This window comes from Ipomoea triloba, chromosome 7 (genome assembly GCF_003576645.1).
Source record: "Ipomoea triloba cultivar NCNSP0323 chromosome 7, ASM357664v1".
Classification (NCBI taxonomy): domain Eukaryota; kingdom Viridiplantae; phylum Streptophyta; class Magnoliopsida; order Solanales; family Convolvulaceae; genus Ipomoea; species Ipomoea triloba.
Genome location: NC_044922.1, coordinates 25,693,380 through 25,712,116, shown reverse-complemented (window position 1 = coordinate 25,712,116; position 18,737 = coordinate 25,693,380). Strand labels below are relative to the sequence as shown.

The 18,737-nt window shown below is 34.6% G+C and overlaps 2 protein-coding genes across 2 annotated transcripts; one reads left to right on the top strand and one right to left on the bottom strand.

The window, feature by feature from the left end:
- The first annotated feature begins 4,109 nt into the window (after positions 1-4,109).
- On the top strand, positions 4,110-6,479 carry LOC116024722 (uncharacterized protein Os08g0359500-like). Its single transcript, XM_031265698.1, has 6 exons — positions 4,110-4,231; positions 5,013-5,199; positions 5,332-5,485; positions 5,582-5,622; positions 5,722-5,908; positions 6,157-6,479. The coding sequence occupies exons 1-6, from the start codon at positions 4,227-4,229 to the stop codon at positions 6,252-6,254; spliced, it is 672 nt and encodes a 223-aa protein (XP_031121558.1). The 5' UTR covers positions 4,110-4,226; the 3' UTR covers positions 6,255-6,479.
- Positions 6,480-7,995: 1,516 nt separating this feature from the next.
- On the bottom strand, positions 7,996-18,530 carry LOC116024943. The gene is made up of 27 exons (XM_031265983.1): positions 18,298-18,530; positions 17,937-18,147; positions 17,703-17,827; positions 17,247-17,369; positions 16,983-17,126; positions 16,181-16,848; positions 15,437-15,558; positions 14,953-15,044; positions 14,630-14,846; positions 14,418-14,478; positions 13,600-13,748; positions 13,421-13,491; positions 13,157-13,330; positions 12,987-13,058; positions 12,025-12,126; positions 11,831-11,920; positions 11,381-11,456; positions 11,197-11,293; positions 11,017-11,086; positions 10,712-10,891; positions 10,493-10,615; positions 10,323-10,406; positions 9,699-9,883; positions 9,471-9,609; positions 9,268-9,327; positions 9,055-9,159; positions 7,996-8,459 (listed from the first exon to the last, which is right to left on the bottom strand). The coding sequence occupies exons 1-27, from the start codon at positions 18,382-18,384 to the stop codon at positions 8,346-8,348; spliced, it is 3,741 nt and encodes a 1,246-aa protein (XP_031121843.1). The 5' UTR covers positions 18,385-18,530; the 3' UTR covers positions 7,996-8,345.
- Between the last annotated feature and the right edge of the window lie 207 nt (positions 18,531-18,737).

Here is an 18,737-nt window from a genome sequence, read left to right as displayed (position 1 = left end):
AACTTTTTTGTATAAAGTCATTGTAAACATCAAATTTTAAATTAAAGAAATGCATATGTATTATTTTTGTTGTTGTAGCTACTAATTTATTTAATAATTTAATAAGAGTAATAGAGTGGAGTACTTACTTTTCAATAATATACTCTAACATATTTGTAGTATATATTTAACAATTATGTCAACTTTGATTATGATGGGGTTCGAACCTAAAACATTTCTTATAGAAATTAATGGGTAAGTTAAAAGTTAACGAAATATTCTATTACTAAAGTTTATACTAACGGAATGTGAGTTATTTAAGGGAAGAGAATAATATAATAGAGGAATGTGGGTTATTTAAGGGAAGAGAATAATATAATAGATGGTAAAGAAGGAAAATCATAAAATATATTAAATGATTAGTAATATATTATATGATTAATTAAATTGTTATAATATTACATTTGACAAATGCTCTTTAAATAGTTTTAACATTAGATCGTGTTATACGGAATTGATTAATTTTATTTCAGTAAAATGTGATATACAATATTTTAAACTTAATGTACAAACATATTAGCCCTAAAATATTGACAAAATTATGGATATAGCACTAATCCACACATATAATGTTTTTATTTTAGATACTGTATTATATATTGCTAAGTTTATATTATAATTCTTTGAGGACCACCAACAAATTAAAAACTATTATTATTAATTCGGTAAGTCAATGACAAAAGTGGGAGGGGCACCCTCCAATGCAACAGACCAATTTGAAGATCAACCACCTTGGCTAAGACATGCGCGAGTTGGTTCGTTGATTGACAAATATGATAAATATGACAAGAACCAATAGAGATCATAATTAAAATACAATCATATATGACTGGCTCGACTGAGAACATCACAGGCCATCTACTAGACAACCCGTAATATAGGTTCAAGCAATTAGTCTCGACTCAAACCAGTGTTGCAAAAATCGCGCCTAGGCGCCCGACCGTGTCGAGGAAGGCCGAAATCGGCCTCCTCCGCGGCCGGGCGCCTAGCCGGCCGACTAGGCGACGCCTAGGCCGGCCGGCAAGTTTTTTTTTATATTATTATTAAAAAAATATAAATCTAAAACATTTAAACTATTAATGTTATAATGTATTAACTAATACTCTAATAGTCTAATAATAAGTAATAACTTAATAAAATAATAAGTAATAACTAAATTAAACTAATAAGTAATGCACTAATAATTAATAAATAATAACTAATAACTTAATAAGTATTAAATATTTAACTATTAAAGTGTAAAGACTTACAATATTAAACACTTTACAATTATTAACACTTAAAATATTTTTTTTAATTTTTTTTAAAACAAAAAAAAAAAAACCTAGGCGCCTAGCGATTTTTGCAACCTTGACTCAAACACTAAGTAAGGACCTATCCTTCAGGCAAGAAAGAGCCTCCTTGCAAGCCATAACTTTCGCTATTAGTTACTGCAACGAAATTGCTACCTATTGTAGAGAGCTAGGCCCCATTAGGGATGATCACGGTTCAGTTTGAACCAAAACATGCGCTGTAAAAACCGAACAAAAATCGAAACCATACTATATGGCTTAGGTTTCAATTTAAAACTGAAATACGCTTGATAAAATTGGGTGGTTCCTGTTCCAAACTAGGAAAAAAAAAAGAAAACAAAATTAACAAAAAAAAAAAAAAGAAGAAGAAGAAGAACGCTACCAAAGGGAAAGAATCCAATGATTCTTAAAAATATAACATAAAAAAGGTAAGAGAGCTGCGTGGGGTTTGATTCTTATTGAAATTTCAATAAGATAAGCAATTTAATATTGGTAAAATTAAGTGTAAGCCCAAATTATTTTTACTTTTTTAGTTTAATTTTAAAGTTTAAATATTTGATATAACTATTTTTTAAAAATTAAAAAAAATTGTTGCATTTGGATTATTTTAAAATTTAAAAATAAAATTTACAGAAAAATAAAAATAAAATAAAATAAAAAAGATTAGAACTTACAGTTCAAATTTGTGAATTCTAAAAGGTTCCAGTACCGATTCGCCATTTTCTGGAACTGTTGGTTTGGAACCAGAACCGAACCGTGATCACATCTTCACCTCGTACATCGTTGAGTTCGTAGTCGGAGACTGCCAACATCGAACTTGCAAACTAGCCCACCAATCATATTATGTTTATGCAATTAACATATTATGTGCCTTCAATTTATTCACAAGCACATAATTTATTAATGGAAGACATATAATATGTTTTATATGTTAATTGTAGACACATAATTTTTAGTCAAAGATCAACAATGCGAGTTGAACTATGGTCCATGGCATAATCTGACGAACATTATATCATGGATTATGGTTAAACTTATAAGGTGAACTACTAACATAAGATTCGCTTTTTGTATATTGAATGTTCATTTTTAATGCATTTGTATATTTGCTACATAAAAAATAAGCCTTCAGTATACTCAATATATGATCTATATGATTCACAATATATAGTTTGCCTAAACCATCTAGGCAATTATGGCAATTTATATCGTGGAGCAGGGTGCACAATACCAAAACGATGTCGTTTTGGTCATTTTAATTAACGGTTTATTTTTTTTGGAAATCACGTTTCCCGCTTCGGGCGGTCTGTGTATTTGTGTTAATATTTTGTGTATTTTTTAAGGCATTCTGTGTATTGTAGACTAAATTTTGTATATTCATGTTAGGAGTACTTAAATATAGGTTGTGACGTATTTTGTGTATTCGAATGTTAGGAGGATAATTTCTGTGTAGTTATGTCAATATTCTGTGTATTCCATGAAGTCATTTTGTATATTCTAGACAAGGATTCTGTGTATTCGTGTTAGTGGTACTTAAACACAGGAGTGATGTGTCTGTGTATTTGGTGTTTTCATCTTTTGTGTATTCTTTGAATCTATTCTGTGTGTTGTAGATTACGATTTTGTGTATTCATGTTAGGGGTACTTAAACATAGGTTGTGACGTGTTTTGTGTATTCGAATGTTAGGAGGATGATTTCTGTGTAGTTGTGTCAATATTCTGTGTATTCAATGAAGTCATTTTGTGTATTCTAGACAAGTGTTCTGTGTATTCCCTGAAGTCATTGTGTGTATTCTAAACAAGGATTTTGTGTATTCATTGAAGTCATTTCGTCCACTAACATAACAATACGGCGTCGTTTTGGACAAAGGTCCACAATGCATTGTGGATCCTAGTCCACGATATAACGATTGGCAAATTATACCATAGATCATGGTATACCTTGCATTGTGGACTCTAGTCCAAAAATAATTTTCATAGTTTGTACCTGCAACTGACACATTTAGTACATGCAGTTAACCGTTCATGTACCTGTAAACAAAATGAAGGCACATACAATAGTAATTACAACTACATAACATGATAACTAGAACACATAAACTATTAACTACAAGTACAAAATATGTTAACTTAGAAACATAACATGTTAACCAATATCTTATGTGCCTGCAATTAACATATCTTGTACCTGCAGTTAACAATTTATGCGGATTAGTTATCATTTACGTGTCTGTAATTATTATGTTATGTGTATTTAATTTATTTACAAATACAAAAATTGTTAGCTGCATGTGCAAAATGTATTAATTACAGACATATAATTTTTAAATTAGAATCACAAAACAATATAAACTCCGATTCATGGTATAACAATAAACAATTGAACCATATGCCAGTTTTTAACTTCGGCAAATTATTGCATGGACCATTTGTGTGGACCAAAAATAAAAAGTACATTTTTATTATATTAAAAGTACATTATTTTTATACTGAAGGTACATTATTTGATAGTATATATAAAATAATATACTTTCAGTACTTAAATAATATACTCTAAAATAATATACTTTATGTACAAAAATAATGTACTTTTAGTATGCTAAAAATGTACTTTTTTACATGGTCATGCAATAATGATTGCTTAACTTCATATTGGGCCACATTTCAGAAACGAGCCCATTTATAGTGTCTTACGTGGATAAACTCTAGCCGTTGGATCAAGGTACCAATGCCCTCAGTTAGTTGCAGGATTTTACGCGCATCCGTGAGGGCGACTACGCCCAATAAAATCTCCTCTGAGGTTTAAACGGGATTCAGTGAGAGTGACTTTACTTCTAGGGTTTTCCATTTCCTCTTCCTCACCGTCAGAGTCTAACGTACAGGCGAAGTTCAAAGATGAGGTAATCTCTTCTTCGCTATCTTCGTAACCTTCTTCGTATTTATCACTCTTTCCGCTTTCCGCTTGTCTGTTCTGCTTCCTTTTTAACTTAGTTATCAGTTCCATGGCTTATTGTTGACGTATATGGAACAAATCTTTATTTTCTCTGTATTATGTTCTTAATTTTTCCTTTTTGAAGCTCAATTAATAGTCATGGTCGAAGGATTTCTATAATTTGATTCTAGGTTTGTGTTTAGGACAGTAGTAAGTAAATCAAATAGGAAAAGAAGATGCCATTATTTAGCGCTTGGAATTGTGTGATTAAATGTGATTGGGAGGAATGATTCTGTTGCTAGATTTGAGAGCCTGTTGTTACGGCAGCACGGATGTTTTTGTTAAAATGTTTGTACTTCAGGATTTGTTTCATTTGAAGAGTCAATTGTTCAATATATCATTTTGAAATTGTCTCCGTGATCTGTTTCTTTGGTGTTGTTGATCAGATGCATTCATCAGGATTATAATTTATCTAATTGTTGCATGGTTGTTTAAGAATTTGCAAGAACAGGGTGGTTTGATGTTAACTGGAAACCCATTTTTACCTTCACTATCTCCCTTTAGTTGGCATGTGTACATACTGTATGATTTATTATTGTATGTGGATGTTTCACAACATGAGAATCTTTTCATGGGTGTATGTTAGCGGGATTAGTAACTTTTCATTTCACCTCATTTGTGTGTCCTGGTCTCCGCGAGTGTAATGTTTCCATCTTAAGCAATTTTCTAACAGCTAACATTTTTTCCAGCCGGCATCCTGAGGTGAAATGGGCCCAAAGGGCAGACAAGGTCTATGTTACAGTTTTGTTACCCGATGCAAAAAATCCAAAAGTGAATCTTGAGCCAGAGGGTGTGATTACATTCTCGGCCACAGCTGGGGCAGAAGACCGTCTCTATGAGTTCAAACTTGAGCTTCATGACAAAGTTAATGTTGAGGTACAATTGTACAAGCCATTTCTTGATTAAATAGCTTAAATAAATTTTATGCCACTAAGCTTCTTTGGTATTGTAACTCAAAATGTTTATTGTTTTACTTTCTTGGCACTAAACTATATCTTCATTTCACAGGAGAGCAAGATTAATATTGGTGTGAGAAACATTTTCTGTGTTTTGGAAAAAGAAGAGAAGAAATGGTGGAACAAACTATTGCGTGCGGAGGGCAAGCCACCGCACTATGTGAAAGTAGATTGGGACAAGTGGGTGGATGAAGATGAAGACAATGGTATTAATTATCTCAACTCCTAGATCCTTTTTATAACTTTTTTGTCTTGGAAACACCCAAGGAGTATGATTGGTTCCCACCTTATGGTTTGTATAGGTCCTCCAAGTGATTTTGACATGGGCGGGATGGATTTCTCGGTGAGACAACCTTTTACTTATTCACTATGCCTGATTTGATTGGTTCCTTTGCTTGTATGTATATTGTATAATGTTTATTCTCATTGCTGTATTCTTCAGAAATTTGGTGATATGGGTGGCATGGGCATGCCCGGCATGGGCGGCATGGGCATGCCCGGCATGGGCGGCATGGGCATGCCCGGCATGGGCGGCATGGGCATGCCCGGCATGGGCGGCATGGGCATGCCTGGCATGGGCATGGGAGATGATGCCATGGGGAATGACTTTGAGGACAGTGATGATGAAGGTAATTGAATCTTTTTGTTACACTTGTTGACTAGTACTGTGTTTCAGAAATGTAATATTACTATTGAAATGTGCTCAATTTTGATCATGCTGGATTCATAGACTCAATTTTGGGTAATGGACATTTCTATAGTAAATTGGTGATCCATTTGTTTCATCTTCCATAGGCAGTAGTTCTAGTTTGTATTTTATTTACCATTTCTAGCATAGTATGGCTTACTCTGAGCATCTGTTGTTACCTTACCACAGAGCAAGCCACTAAGCCTGAAGAGAGCGCTCCCGAGACGATAGTTGAGAAACCTAAAGTCGAGGGTGTGCCTGCAGAAGGGAAAGCGGAAGCATCATGAAAGCTGCAAGAGTGAAATAACTGCGACTTTTAAAGCTGCTTTGCATTGGAATTTGTCAGCTGGATGATAAGTTGTGTGGTAGTTTCATGTTAAAAGAGTTTACACCTTTATCCACTTTGGATAGAAACTATTGTGTTACTCTCCAGCGCGGGTGTTTGTATTCTTAAAGATTGTTGTTTTATACCCATTTTAATTTTTAATCTAAAGTATGATACACAACGTGAATGGTGCTTTGTTAGCTTATTCTCAACAGCCTTCCATGAGGTGTGAAGTCAGTCACAAATGTTTGGTAAGTCACGGTAACACATTTTTGTAAATCACGAGAACGATCCAGCTACCTTTGTTTCCTAGAAATTAAAGTGTCATTTGGAGACCAAATACAATATTAATATGCCACTTAATGAATTGGTAGATTTGGTGTCTTAGTGAACAAATTTTTCATTTTAATAATAATTGAGGATTTAAATTTATATTATGAATAATTAAGGGGTTAAATCTATATTATGGTTATAACTTAGGAATTAAAAGTTAAGTGTTATTTTTCCTTGCAACACTATGTAGCTAAAGAACTAGTGTGGCATTTGGTCACGGTTTGATTGGATTATGAAATTAAATAATGTATTCAAGTATTTGGTTATATATAGAAATATGGGTAGGTTCAGGTGTGGTTGTCATTCTCATGCGGTTAAATCTGAACCATTGATCTTGCCTAAATTAAAGTATCAATTTGGTTTTTTTGCATCTAGGTCAAATTTATCAATTTGGTTTTTTTGCATCTAAGTCAAATTTAAGGTGCATAATTTTTCTTATTAAAGTGCGTGATTTTCCTTCTTTAAAGTGCGTGATTTTTGTGCTTAAGATGAGTGATTTTTGTACTTATGTGGCTTAAAGTGCGTGATTTTCCTTTTTAAAGTATGTGGTTTGTGTGTTTAAGGTGCGTGCGTCAGTGGTTAACTTAAGGTACGCCATTTTAACTTAAGGTACGCCATTTTAAAACTTTAAGTGCGTGGTTTCTGTACTTAAGTGTGCCATTTTAATGCTTAAGGTGCGCCTTTTTGAGTTAACAGCACAACTGCACATAAAGTTTTTGAATGCTTAAGATTAATGTTCTAGTTTGCCAATATATATAGTTTTTGAATTATATTCATATTGATTTAATTTATTGGTCATGACTGTACACTCAGTTATGAATAAAATGGTGCATTTAGTCCTTGATGTTAAGAATTTGTCACATAATTACAAACGAAGTGGCGCATTTGAGATCCATCTCAAGTCGACGAAAAATTGAAAAATCCTTTAAACTTAGAAAGGTATAATGAAAAATTCATATCTTATTCTCCTTAAACTACTTTTGCAATATTATTCTTCAACTCCAAAAATATTATATTTCAAAGTTCTTCAACTCTAAAAGTATTAAACACTTAATTATCATCTTCAAACGTGTAAAATATACTATTCTAAAAGTTTGAACAACAAAGGTAATCAAACTAAACTCTTAATGTCAAAATTTTCAAGTTGCTTTTATGAAAATTCACCAAGGAGTAACTCACAATTTTTAGTATGTAAAAATACTTTCATAAACTCAAAAGTAGCTTAATCTATTATATTAACATATAATAATTCTATTATTATATATATTCATCATCCGGCATCTCCTAATCTGTCTTCACAAAAATAAAAAACCAGAATAATTAAAGAACCTGAGGCTCAGTAATGAAAATTCAAAAAACAAAGCAAGTAATTTTAGCAGAAAATTCAATAAAATGGTGCTTATTAGATTTCTTTGCAAGTGTATATACGTTACATCCACAATATAATGAGATCTAGCAAAAAGCAAAAATGAAAGATTTGGGCAAAGATACTTTAGAGCGAGCGAGCTTGCTTGCTTGCATTCTGGGAAGTAAATTACCTATAGACAGAAACTATGATACACAAGGAGGAACTGAACTGAAGTGAAAGAATTTGTGGAGCTAAAAGGGACCTGAAAATGGAGTTCCCATGCGCACAAGTCCCCGATGGGATGAACAATGAACTAATTTAATAAGCAGCAGCAGCCTATACATTTCGCACATCTCTCCCGCCTCCCCCCTACTACATGAAGTAGCTGAGAGCTTTTTTCTTCCTTGACCCGCCTTCTCCATATAATTCATTCCACTGGAGAAGCTCGGTCATATTTGTCGACTCTGATGATACACTTGCACACACCTGCAGCACGTGACACCCGCAATCATCAAAACTCTCTGCCTTACAAACTAACATAAATAAGCATACTGTAACAGAGTGTGGTCTAGTGGCATCCAGTGTCCCGGTTTACACTCTCACATGGATGATGGGAGTGGGTTCGAGCCTCAGTGGAGGCAACTGTTGACTCTTTGTGCTTTCGTAGGTTGAGAAAGTATGAACAGATACTACATTGTAACAGAGTCAGTAGTATTAAAAAATGAAAAACATAAATAAGCATATCTTCTCGTTATAAATTAATGCACATGGGCCAAACCACACTAAAAGATTGAATCCAACCAAATAGCTAGTCTAACTCCCCCCTCAAGGAGGGGCCGGCCGGACCCTCCCCGTGAATTGAACAGGCTCAGATACCACATGTTATAAACTAAGATTGGGCTATAATGCACATGAGCCAAACCAATAGTAAAAGGTTGAATCCAACCAATTAGATAGTCTAACTCATGGCCTTATAAACTCATGTTCTCTTTTATTTCACCAATGTTGGACTCTTAACACCTCTCAAATCCACGCTATTATCCAATAATACCAAATGGGCATCTGTTTCAAACTAACATACCTGCTCATGTGCATATCTCAAATCATCCATGTTAAGAGGACGAATATCAGAACTGTTATGCAATGCAGGTACTGGTCTGTTTTCTGAGATTGCCAAGGCTTTCTCCTGCACACATAACAAATTGCACAAAATGAAGAAAATTTTACAGCAAATTCTTTTCTGAAGGCGACTGTTAAAAACAATTTTGGAACTTAAGTATGACAGTATCCAAACCTTCTTCTCCTTCTCCAAAATTTCCCTTATGGGGCAATGTGCTGCAGTCACACACAGGTTCTGTAGAAGAAAAGTCACAAATGCAATACATATATAGTCAAATATAATAAGCAAAGATTATTATTTATTTTTGCCTCCACTGGGATGGAGGGGTTTCAAAGAGAAACTAGAAAGCTCAAATGTGACAGTAAAAATGGCCAAACCTTCAAATCACTTCCCGAATACCCTTCAGTCATATTAGCAATTGCTTCTAGATCAACATTAGGAGATAACTCTTCCTTGGCCAATATTATTCTTAAAATCTTTTCCCTATTTGGAGCATCAGGCAAGTTAACCATCAACCTAGACGACAACATTTAGAGTGGAAATTAGTATACTCTTAAACATTCATTGCATAAAACCAAAGGAAAAATCATCCAACACAACCCTACCTTCGAGGAAGCCTCCTAATAACTGCCTCATCAAGGTCAAAGGGTCTATTGGTTGCCGCAAGTACAAGCACTCGTTCCTTGTCCTTTGTGCGCAAACCATCCCAGTTCACCATGAATTCATTTTTCATTTTGCGCATAGCTTCATGCTCTCCAGGACTTTCCCGTCTCCCTAACATGCTGTCTACCTGAAGAAAAAAGTGATTGTGGTAATACAAGGGGATAGGTAGAAGTAGGAACCATCAAATTAAGAACAAAGGGTGTGTTTGGTTTACACATTGGAATCGAAATGATAATGGGAATCAAATACTTGGTAATGGTAATGGGTTTAAGTAGAAGGAGTCACTTTGTTTGGTAGTAAATAGGAAATGGAATCAAAATAAATAATTAATTAATTAAAATAACAATAAATAAATATATAAAAATATATAATACAGATATATACACGTACACATACATAAATAGCACTGGGACAAGCAAAAGGCATTGTTGACAAGGGAAACCAGTGGTGGGATGAGAAGAGAAATGAATAGAACTGTAGCCTTGAATCAGGTAACAAGAAATTTGTAATCAATGATGTCTATTACAATTTGAGAATTGACTAATTAAAGAGAATGGAATACCAACCTCATCGACAAAAACAACACTAGGAGCAATTTTGCTAGCTAAAGTGAAGACTGCTTTGACATATTTCTCTCCTTCACCAAACCACTGTATGAATGAAACATAAGTAGAATTATTCAAATGCAAGGGCTAAGTTACTTTCCATAAAACGTAAAACCCAAAACTTAAATTACCTTAGATGTAATGCTTGACATTGATATGTTAATAAAGTTTGCACCAGCTTCAGTTGCAACTGCTTTTGCAAGCATAGTCTTACCAGTACCCGGAGGTCCAAAAAGCAATATCCCCTTGCAAGGCTGCAAGAATAAATTAGAGGAAATATAAATAACCTGAAAGATAGGCAGAAAAGGAAATGAATATCCGGGGTAAAAAGAAAAAACAGATTGGTTTACCTTGGTCAGCTGTCCTTTACAAAACAACTCTGGTCTTTGAAGAGGCAACATGACCAATTCTTTCAAAGTATCCTTCACATTTTCCAGGGCCCCAATGTCGTCAAAAGTAACTCCAATATCACTGGGTGGAATAACATCGGCAAGTAGTTTCTTCTCAAATTCATTCTCAGTAACCACATCCTGAAACCTCAGAAATCATGTCAATTTCATGTAATGTACAATGGGAATGCCTTTAAATAACAATAAAAAATTTAGAGAGAAACATTAAAAAAAAAAAAGAAGAAGAAAGTTCAAGCAATCATCACCTTAAGAGATTTTTTCACACTCTTGGTTTCGTTTTGAACGCCTTGCAAGACACTAAGCCCATATCTAATGCTGAAATAAGCCAAAAGAAGTTTGGTGATTCATTAAAGAGAAAATATACACTCAAGTGCATCTTCTGACACATGCTTAACGGCACTGAAGGAAGAGGAACACGGGATAACCTTTCGCTGGAGATCACCAGTTTGCCCTCTTTGGTAGAAGATTCAGAAGAATGCATAAAGTGATGACTCAAAGCCCAGCCAATAATTTTTTCCACACCTATCAAAGTTAAAATGAAAGTTTCAATTGAAGTCATAAAGTGCTTATTAGCCAATCTCAGAATTCCACTTAGGATAGAATACTTACTTTCATTCGTCAATGCTGTATCTTTTATACATAATGTTTCAATGTCAGGACAATCAATCTCAACTCGATTCAAGACCTAGAATCATAAGGACGTAGTCAGTTTATCAAGATACACAGAAGATTAACAAACATGTCACTATTTCTCAAACAGATTCTATAAGCAATTAAGATTATAAAAAATCACCATAAGTACTCTTCTTAAATGTTCTTACTTTGTGAAGTACTGACTTCATCAACATTTGAAATCTTAAAACTCAAAAATAAAAATAAAAGCACTTCAATTTGAATGCATAAAATTCAGAAAATGATCAACAAGAAGTCCCATCCACAAGGATCCTCAGGTTATCAAAAACATGAGTTACCAAGCCTCTTTCTGGATGCTATTGACATAACATGTGAATGTTAATTGAGATCATATTACCCTGAATTTGTTCAGAAGTGAAGACTCACATTGCGAATGTTAACAGCATTTGATTGAGATTTCATAGTTTCAATGTCTCGATCCAACTGTTGCTTCCAGTCTGATAGTAGTGTTTCATCCTGCCACAGTGAGCAGCAATATCAAATTATTCCATGATAAACTCACAGCAAAACCTTACAATGTCAATCATGAAAAAAGAATGTCAAATATGAAAAAAGCTTACTTGAGGGATTTGTATCATCACTTTGTTTGGGAATAGGCGGGAGAGCTGTTTAATGGCCTTGGGTGTTTCTTTGCTTCTATCGTGCAATCTACCAAAGTTATCCTGCAATAGAGAACAACACATTTCTATAACATTAATAATGGGGAAAACAGCAGGGTGTACTGGAGAATTTTGGTTCAATGAGGTAAATATCCTACCCCTGCCACTTTACTACATACATGCATACACATACCACATGCCAGTATGAGAAAATTCACTTAATAGTGACTTTCTTATCACATATTATCAATGATTAGCTACAAGTCACTCAGTAAAAAAGGAGCATTAATATATGATCAATTATCAATTTATCATGTACCATTACTAAAGAAAGAACAAACTTTACCCCAATCTCCAAATCGAGATCAGTAATATCCATTCACATAGGCATCATAGTGGGAAATAATTATGAATTTCTACAGGATTTACTTTTGTTACAATTACTGGAGCTGCACTCTGGGCGCTGAACCCTGAATCTATTATTCAAAGACAAATGCCAATTGCAAACATCCCAAAGTCGTGAAAAAAATATTGAGGCTTTGATAGGATAGGATAGGATAGGATAGAATGACATTCCAGTTGTGTCCCCAATAAAACAGATGTAAAGATTAAAAATAACAAGGCTTGTTAGCTATCAATTGCTGAATACAACCCCTATTCCACTACACTAGTAAGCAGTATTACCACCTTATCAATGGGAATATTTATAAATCTTTTTTCTCCTTTTGTACCATTTTTAAGCCTATATTTTTTTATCATCATGTCTGAGAAAAAACTCAAGAAGAGAGATTGCAAAATAAATCAGAGAAAAACTAACAAAAACACACAACCAATCATCAAACCAACCAAGGAAACACAATGAAATAATGAGGAAAGCAATTCATTATACGGATCATCCAATTAAATAAACCAATAAGAATTACCGGGAAAGCAAGATCAAGTAATGCGGTCTGGTTGCTCCCAAACTTTGTAAACAGAAACCCACCAGGATGAGACTGTCAAGTATATCAGTACTGTGAGGTGTTAGGTAAGAAACGAAAATTTTACCAAAAGAAAAACAAATATTTTAAGATGCTTTAGCACCAATTCATACTTTCTCTTTGCGGTTGTCTGTCTGGGTATAGGATGCTATCACAACAACATTCTCTGGCAATTTTTCAAGCTTAAGCTTGAATGCTGCGAATGCCTCAGGATTTCCCACCATAGACTTCTCTATGTCTTTCACAAACAAAATTAAAGGACTACTTTTACATTCTTGGGAAACAACCTACAAACAACACATTCTGTGTTAAAAACCTTCAAGGGATAAATAACTTTGTATACAACCAAGGATACATGCTAAATAAATGGCACATACCTCAAAAAGTTCATTGATTGCAAGTTTGTCAAGATCATCAATACTGGAGTTATCTAAGCGCAAAAAGTCCGCTGTACAAGCAGAGTCAAATTCCACCAAGGAAATAAAATCAATTACTCTTAACAGACAAGCAACACAATACAAAGAGGCATGGAGGATATCTAAAAGCAAAGACGTACCAGCACAGAAAAATCCATGATCCTCCTCACAGAGACCACCCAGATCATTGCCTTCAGGAATTGATCGATCAAATCTGACCCCTATCTTTGAAAAGCCATTTTCTTCAAATGCTAGAAGCACTTTCCCTTTATATCCATATGCTGGACCCCTACAGCAACACATGGAGGAGCTAGGAATTTTTCTACATGTATTTTCTAATTATAAGGTAAAGTTCAACAGAAAAGTTGTTCATTTCTCATCAAGCAACAAAAATAAAATAGCCAAGCACAAGGCAATCAGGTAAATAAAACAAAATCAAGCACACTGTTTTACAACCAATGTCATTGGCATCAGCTATATATTAACTAAAATTACATACCTGTTTTTTAAAATACTTTTTGACAAGTGAAAAGCAATCAACACACATTGCTAACAAAGCCCCTCTCTGGTCGAAAACTAATTAAAGTAATACTAGCAAGTAACAATCATGAATTGAATGCAACAGATGATCATGGTCCATGGATAACTAGCTGTTTTGTTATTCAATCACAAACATAGGTAGTTTCTTACGTAAAAGTTTCAAGATATTGCAAATGAAATATAGAGACTAAAATTTCAAAAAAGGAAACCATGAACTCTTCTCTAAGATGTAGGGCACTCAAGAACATGCAGAGGAAGTACTTAATGAAACAGGAATAACTACAAATTTAGCATGTCATGAACATAATTTGCAGAATACAATAAACCAAGTATGTATAACAAGAAATGCTCTAAAGGGTGAAAAAGAAAATATTGCCCAAACATCTGCATAGATAAATCCTATCTGCTAAGCAGTTACCTTGCAGGAGTTTGCAGTGAAAACCCTGTTGGTAAAGGACCAACATACTTCACACGATCACCTGACAAGATAATACATGTTGATCAAGATGAAAAAAATGACAGCTTCTTTAATTCTCCAGGAAATAAGTTCATGTAGCATAGAAAATATGAGCTCACATTTTCAATGTTGAAAACAATGATTTTATTAATAAAAAATAATAATTAGTGTACCAGCTTTGAATGTGTTCTTTGATGAGGCAGTAGAAGCCTCCTGCTTAGTCTGAGCATGAGAACTTATAGCAGAACCACCAGTTATATCTGCCTCTACACTTGAGGCTGGCTTTTTATTGAGGCGTAGTACAGCTGCCTGCGCGGCCCGTTTAGTAAACACACTTGTTCTCTCAGGCTTTGAGACCTCTTTGACAGGATCAAGTTCTTTTGCTGATCCCTGCATAGTTTTTGGAAGTGTGAGCTAAAAAAAATTCTAGAATGAAACAAAAATAGAAAAGTTAAAGGGCATTGATTGAAAATAAAATCAAAACAAGAAATCTTACACCAGGCAATACAAGAGAATCAACTACTAGAAGCCTAGCAGCAAAATACTTAGCAAGTGCCTTAGCCAACGTCTCCTGATAGATTTCTGAGCCTGTAAAATTTGAAAAGAGAGGGTGGTGGATCAGAATAGAAGATTACTAAATAATGAATTTTGGAAAAATGGCAATTTTAGTCCTTCAGTTATAAGGAAAACAGCTATTCAGTCCTTAAGTTAACCACTTTTAGTCCTTCAGTTTTCCCCAAAGTGATACTTTTAGTCCTTGAGCCATGGATCATGGGTCTGTGCTACAGTTAACAATGTGTTAAGTCTTTGAAGTGTGACAACTGATAATAGGGAAGTACAATTTTGGTTAATGATCAGGAAGGACTAAAAGTGGCCACAAAAATAACTCAAGGATTGAGAGAGCTATTTCCATATAATTTAAGGACTAAAACCACCATTTTTCCATGAATTTTCATTAGTAGAATAAACAGAGGCACTACCTGCTGGACCTGATAACAAAATCCTTGGGCATACTGTGGGGAGTTCAGAGGCACACTTTACAAACTTATTGCACTTCAAATGTATGTAAGTTGAAGCAATCAGAACATTCTTTGTTATTTCACTGTCATAAACAATAATACATTTAATGAAGAACATGATTATAATTTATAAAATTTATAAAAATAAAAAATAAAAATAAAAGAAACAACACTAATATGAGGAAACGGAGAAGTGATTGAAAGTAGTTATAACTAAAAACATCAGACAAGAAATATTTAGCCTAGTTTAAAAATCAAGGAATAAAGAAAAATAAAGTTCAATGAAAAACTGATCTAAGAAATCTACAATTTCCATACTCAAAATACAGAAACAAAATAAAAAAAAAATAAAAAAGATTCTTTGTATCAGCCTAAACATGTTAGTGAACATATCGATAAACATTGATGGGGCACAAGAAAACTACTGATTCAAGAATAGTACAAAAACTAACATAAGCATTGAGTTTTTAGGGTTTGGATGTAATATGATATGATAGGTCCAGGTTGTAATTTGATATGATAGCTCCAAGTTGTAAAAAGGATTCTAATTAGTATTTTAAATACACAATTTGGGGTCTAAATATCAATATAGTATAGTCCATAAATATAAATTCTACCATCTGAACTATAAAGAATAGCATAGCAAAATATTCACACCATATTAATGCATCATTCATGACATATTGTTGAGATTGATGTTTTCACCTCAAGTAATAAGGAAAGTCCTCGAATGAGACTTCAATATTATTGGAATCAAGTATTGTTTGTTGCAGCCCATCTTTAAAAGCTTGACGCCTGGTTGACATTGAAATTAGAGGATCAAAATCCTTAAGAAGCTCTCTCCGTTGATCAATAATTCTGGATATGTTACCACTCAGATCAAACTCAGGAGTAGATGATCCAGCAAGCATATGGATGAGTGGCCTCAGTTCCTGAGGTGCCCCAGTTACCTTCCCAATTTCTCCATCATAAGAATCTATTGCACCATTCTCAAGATTCAAGTTGTCATTGCCAGAATCAGGGGATATAGCACCTGACTTCTCATCAAGTGGTGCATCATTATGATCAGAAACATCCTTCATGTCACAGTCTAAATCATGTTTATCTGGCTCTCCACTAGCAGCTGGTAGTGCTGGCATTTCAGGCCCTTGTTTTATATCATTGTCATTACAAACTGATGGAGGTAGAAGCAACAACTCTTTCTTAAGATTTGATAAAGAAGCTAAAGTAGATGCAACTGCTACAGTAGAGGGGTCCCCTGACCTCGCCTCAAAATTAACTCCTTTCACAGGTCCACTATGGGCTTCTAAGATGCTAACTGAAGGTGGCATGCTTGCAGCAGATATGTCTTCATTGGTAAACTTTTGAAAGATCTAAAATTAAGTTAAGAAATCTGCCTTTTTTTTAACCAAAAGGCATCAGGTAATCTGTTTTTACATCCAAAATGCATATAAAAATGTAGAAAAATCAAAGACATTATAATGACGTGAGTATTCATAGAGGATACATAAGCATGCTTGCCAGAAGAGCCAAAAATCACCTCATCACCTCCATTCAATGGCACAGTAGAATTCTTTGGATATATCTTACCATTTACTTGTACACAACCTTTTTTCCCACTTATTTCAAGTAATGTGATGGAACTCCCTTTCTAAGAATAAAATTCAGTAAAGAACACAGCTAAAATCAATCTTGAACAGTAATTTGGGAAATCACAAATGTCTAGGAAATGAAGAAAAACACACAAGTTAATAGATATGGATAAGATTACCTCTCTCTGGATGTGCTTCAGATTACATAAAGATTTACTAACAGATGGATCATCCACACACAAATCACATTGGCGGCCTTGTCCAACAGTAAAAGTAGATTGATCCAAGGGAACATGGGGAATCTGGAAAGTAATATCAAGAATGAAATATCTTATTATATAGGAATATAAATTCAGTAAGCAAGGTTCATCAAAGAGAGTAAAGAAATTGTGGAAAGAAAGGTCATTTAGAGGCCTAGTCTGTACAAAGTTCCAGTCTTGGAAACAAAAAAGCAGACTCTTAGAAACCAAAACTTCCATTACCAGTGCACTAGTAAGCATAGTGCACAACATCATATTTATTACAAGATGCATCCCACGTCTAGCAGAGAGTTCAAAAACCACATCTTTCCTCTTCTTGAAGCTTCTCACTAGTCACTACTAATCTGTTTAAAGGAAAAATTTAGTGAAACTTACTTGTGGATACTGAGAAAGAAGCTTTCCCCATGCAGTCGCGACATTAGACTTTAGCTGCCGCTTTTTTCCCCTATTCAATGCAGACCCATTTCCCTTCACCTTATCCACATCAATAGCAGAATCACCTACACCCCAAAGCCAAGAAATTAAGAAGCTCCCAAGGAATGAAAAACACAGAAAAGAAAAAAAAAATTCATAAAGCCAAAGCACATGCAGGGGAAAAATGATCCCCACCCAGAATCATTGGCGATACCAAAGGCTCACCACCAAGGGGAGCCTCAGGCGATTTCTCAGGGACCGGCGCGTCCGGCGACTTCAGAGCACTGGTACCATCCAGATCAGCTGATCGAATCTCTTGCTCCGCCGATTCCGGCCCTGATTCATTCACCGCACCCGGTGTCTTCTCCCCGAGCATGTCATCAGTGGATGACAAAGACTCCGTCGCCTACAAAACCGTCGAGTTAAACCCAATTTCAAAGAATTCAATAAATCCATTTCTGCGCATATATGATATATATATTCATATATACAAGCACACATATCTTGGCACATATATATACATATATCTAAGACTTTGAGAAACCCAAACCCTAACCTTGGACCGCTTTCCATTGGGCAGAGGTGAAGACGGAGAAGGGAGGGGGCGTTTGGAGGAAGAGGAACTTCTTCTGGTCTCAACCATGTTCTTGAACCTCGATCTTATTCCTCAATCGATCCCAGAACTTGCTCCGAGGAATCAGAACACGAAAAACTCAATCGAAGAGGATTAAAATGAAAAGGAAAGGGTGGAAGATAACGGGGGATCAGTTATCAAGCCCAGCCTGACGGTGAATTATAATTGTAATAATTATAAACAAATAAATAAACAAATGTACACACACACACATATATATATATATGGGCCTTTGGTTCAAAATGGGAATGGACCTTTGATTCAAAAACGAGAAGGGAAAATAATTGAAATAGATTTTACTCATTTTACCTATTCACACTTAATTTCCACATAATTTTAAATGTAACAAAATTTCTTCGTTT

Bases quoted from the DNA above. Each gene is read 5' to 3' on its own strand.
- LOC116024722 (XM_031265698.1), top strand. The intron at 5,486-5,581 runs GTATTAATTATC...TGGTTTGTATAG, and splicing joins GGATGAAGATGAAGACAATG to GTCCTCCAAGTGATTTTGAC. The intron at 5,909-6,156 runs GTAATTGAATCT...ACCTTACCACAG, and splicing joins TGAGGACAGTGATGATGAAG to AGCAAGCCACTAAGCCTGAA.
- LOC116024943 (XM_031265983.1), bottom strand. From the start codon at position 18,384: ATGGTTGAGACCAGAAGAAGTTCCTCTTCCTCCAAACGCCCCCTCCCT. The intron at 13,331-13,420 runs GTATGTGCCATT...TGTTGTTTGTAG, and splicing joins CAATCAATGAACTTTTTGAG to GTTGTTTCCCAAGAATGTAA. The intron at 10,892-11,016 runs GTGATGATTGCT...CTGAGGTTTCAG, and splicing joins GTGTGAAAAAATCTCTTAAG to GATGTGGTTACTGAGAATGA.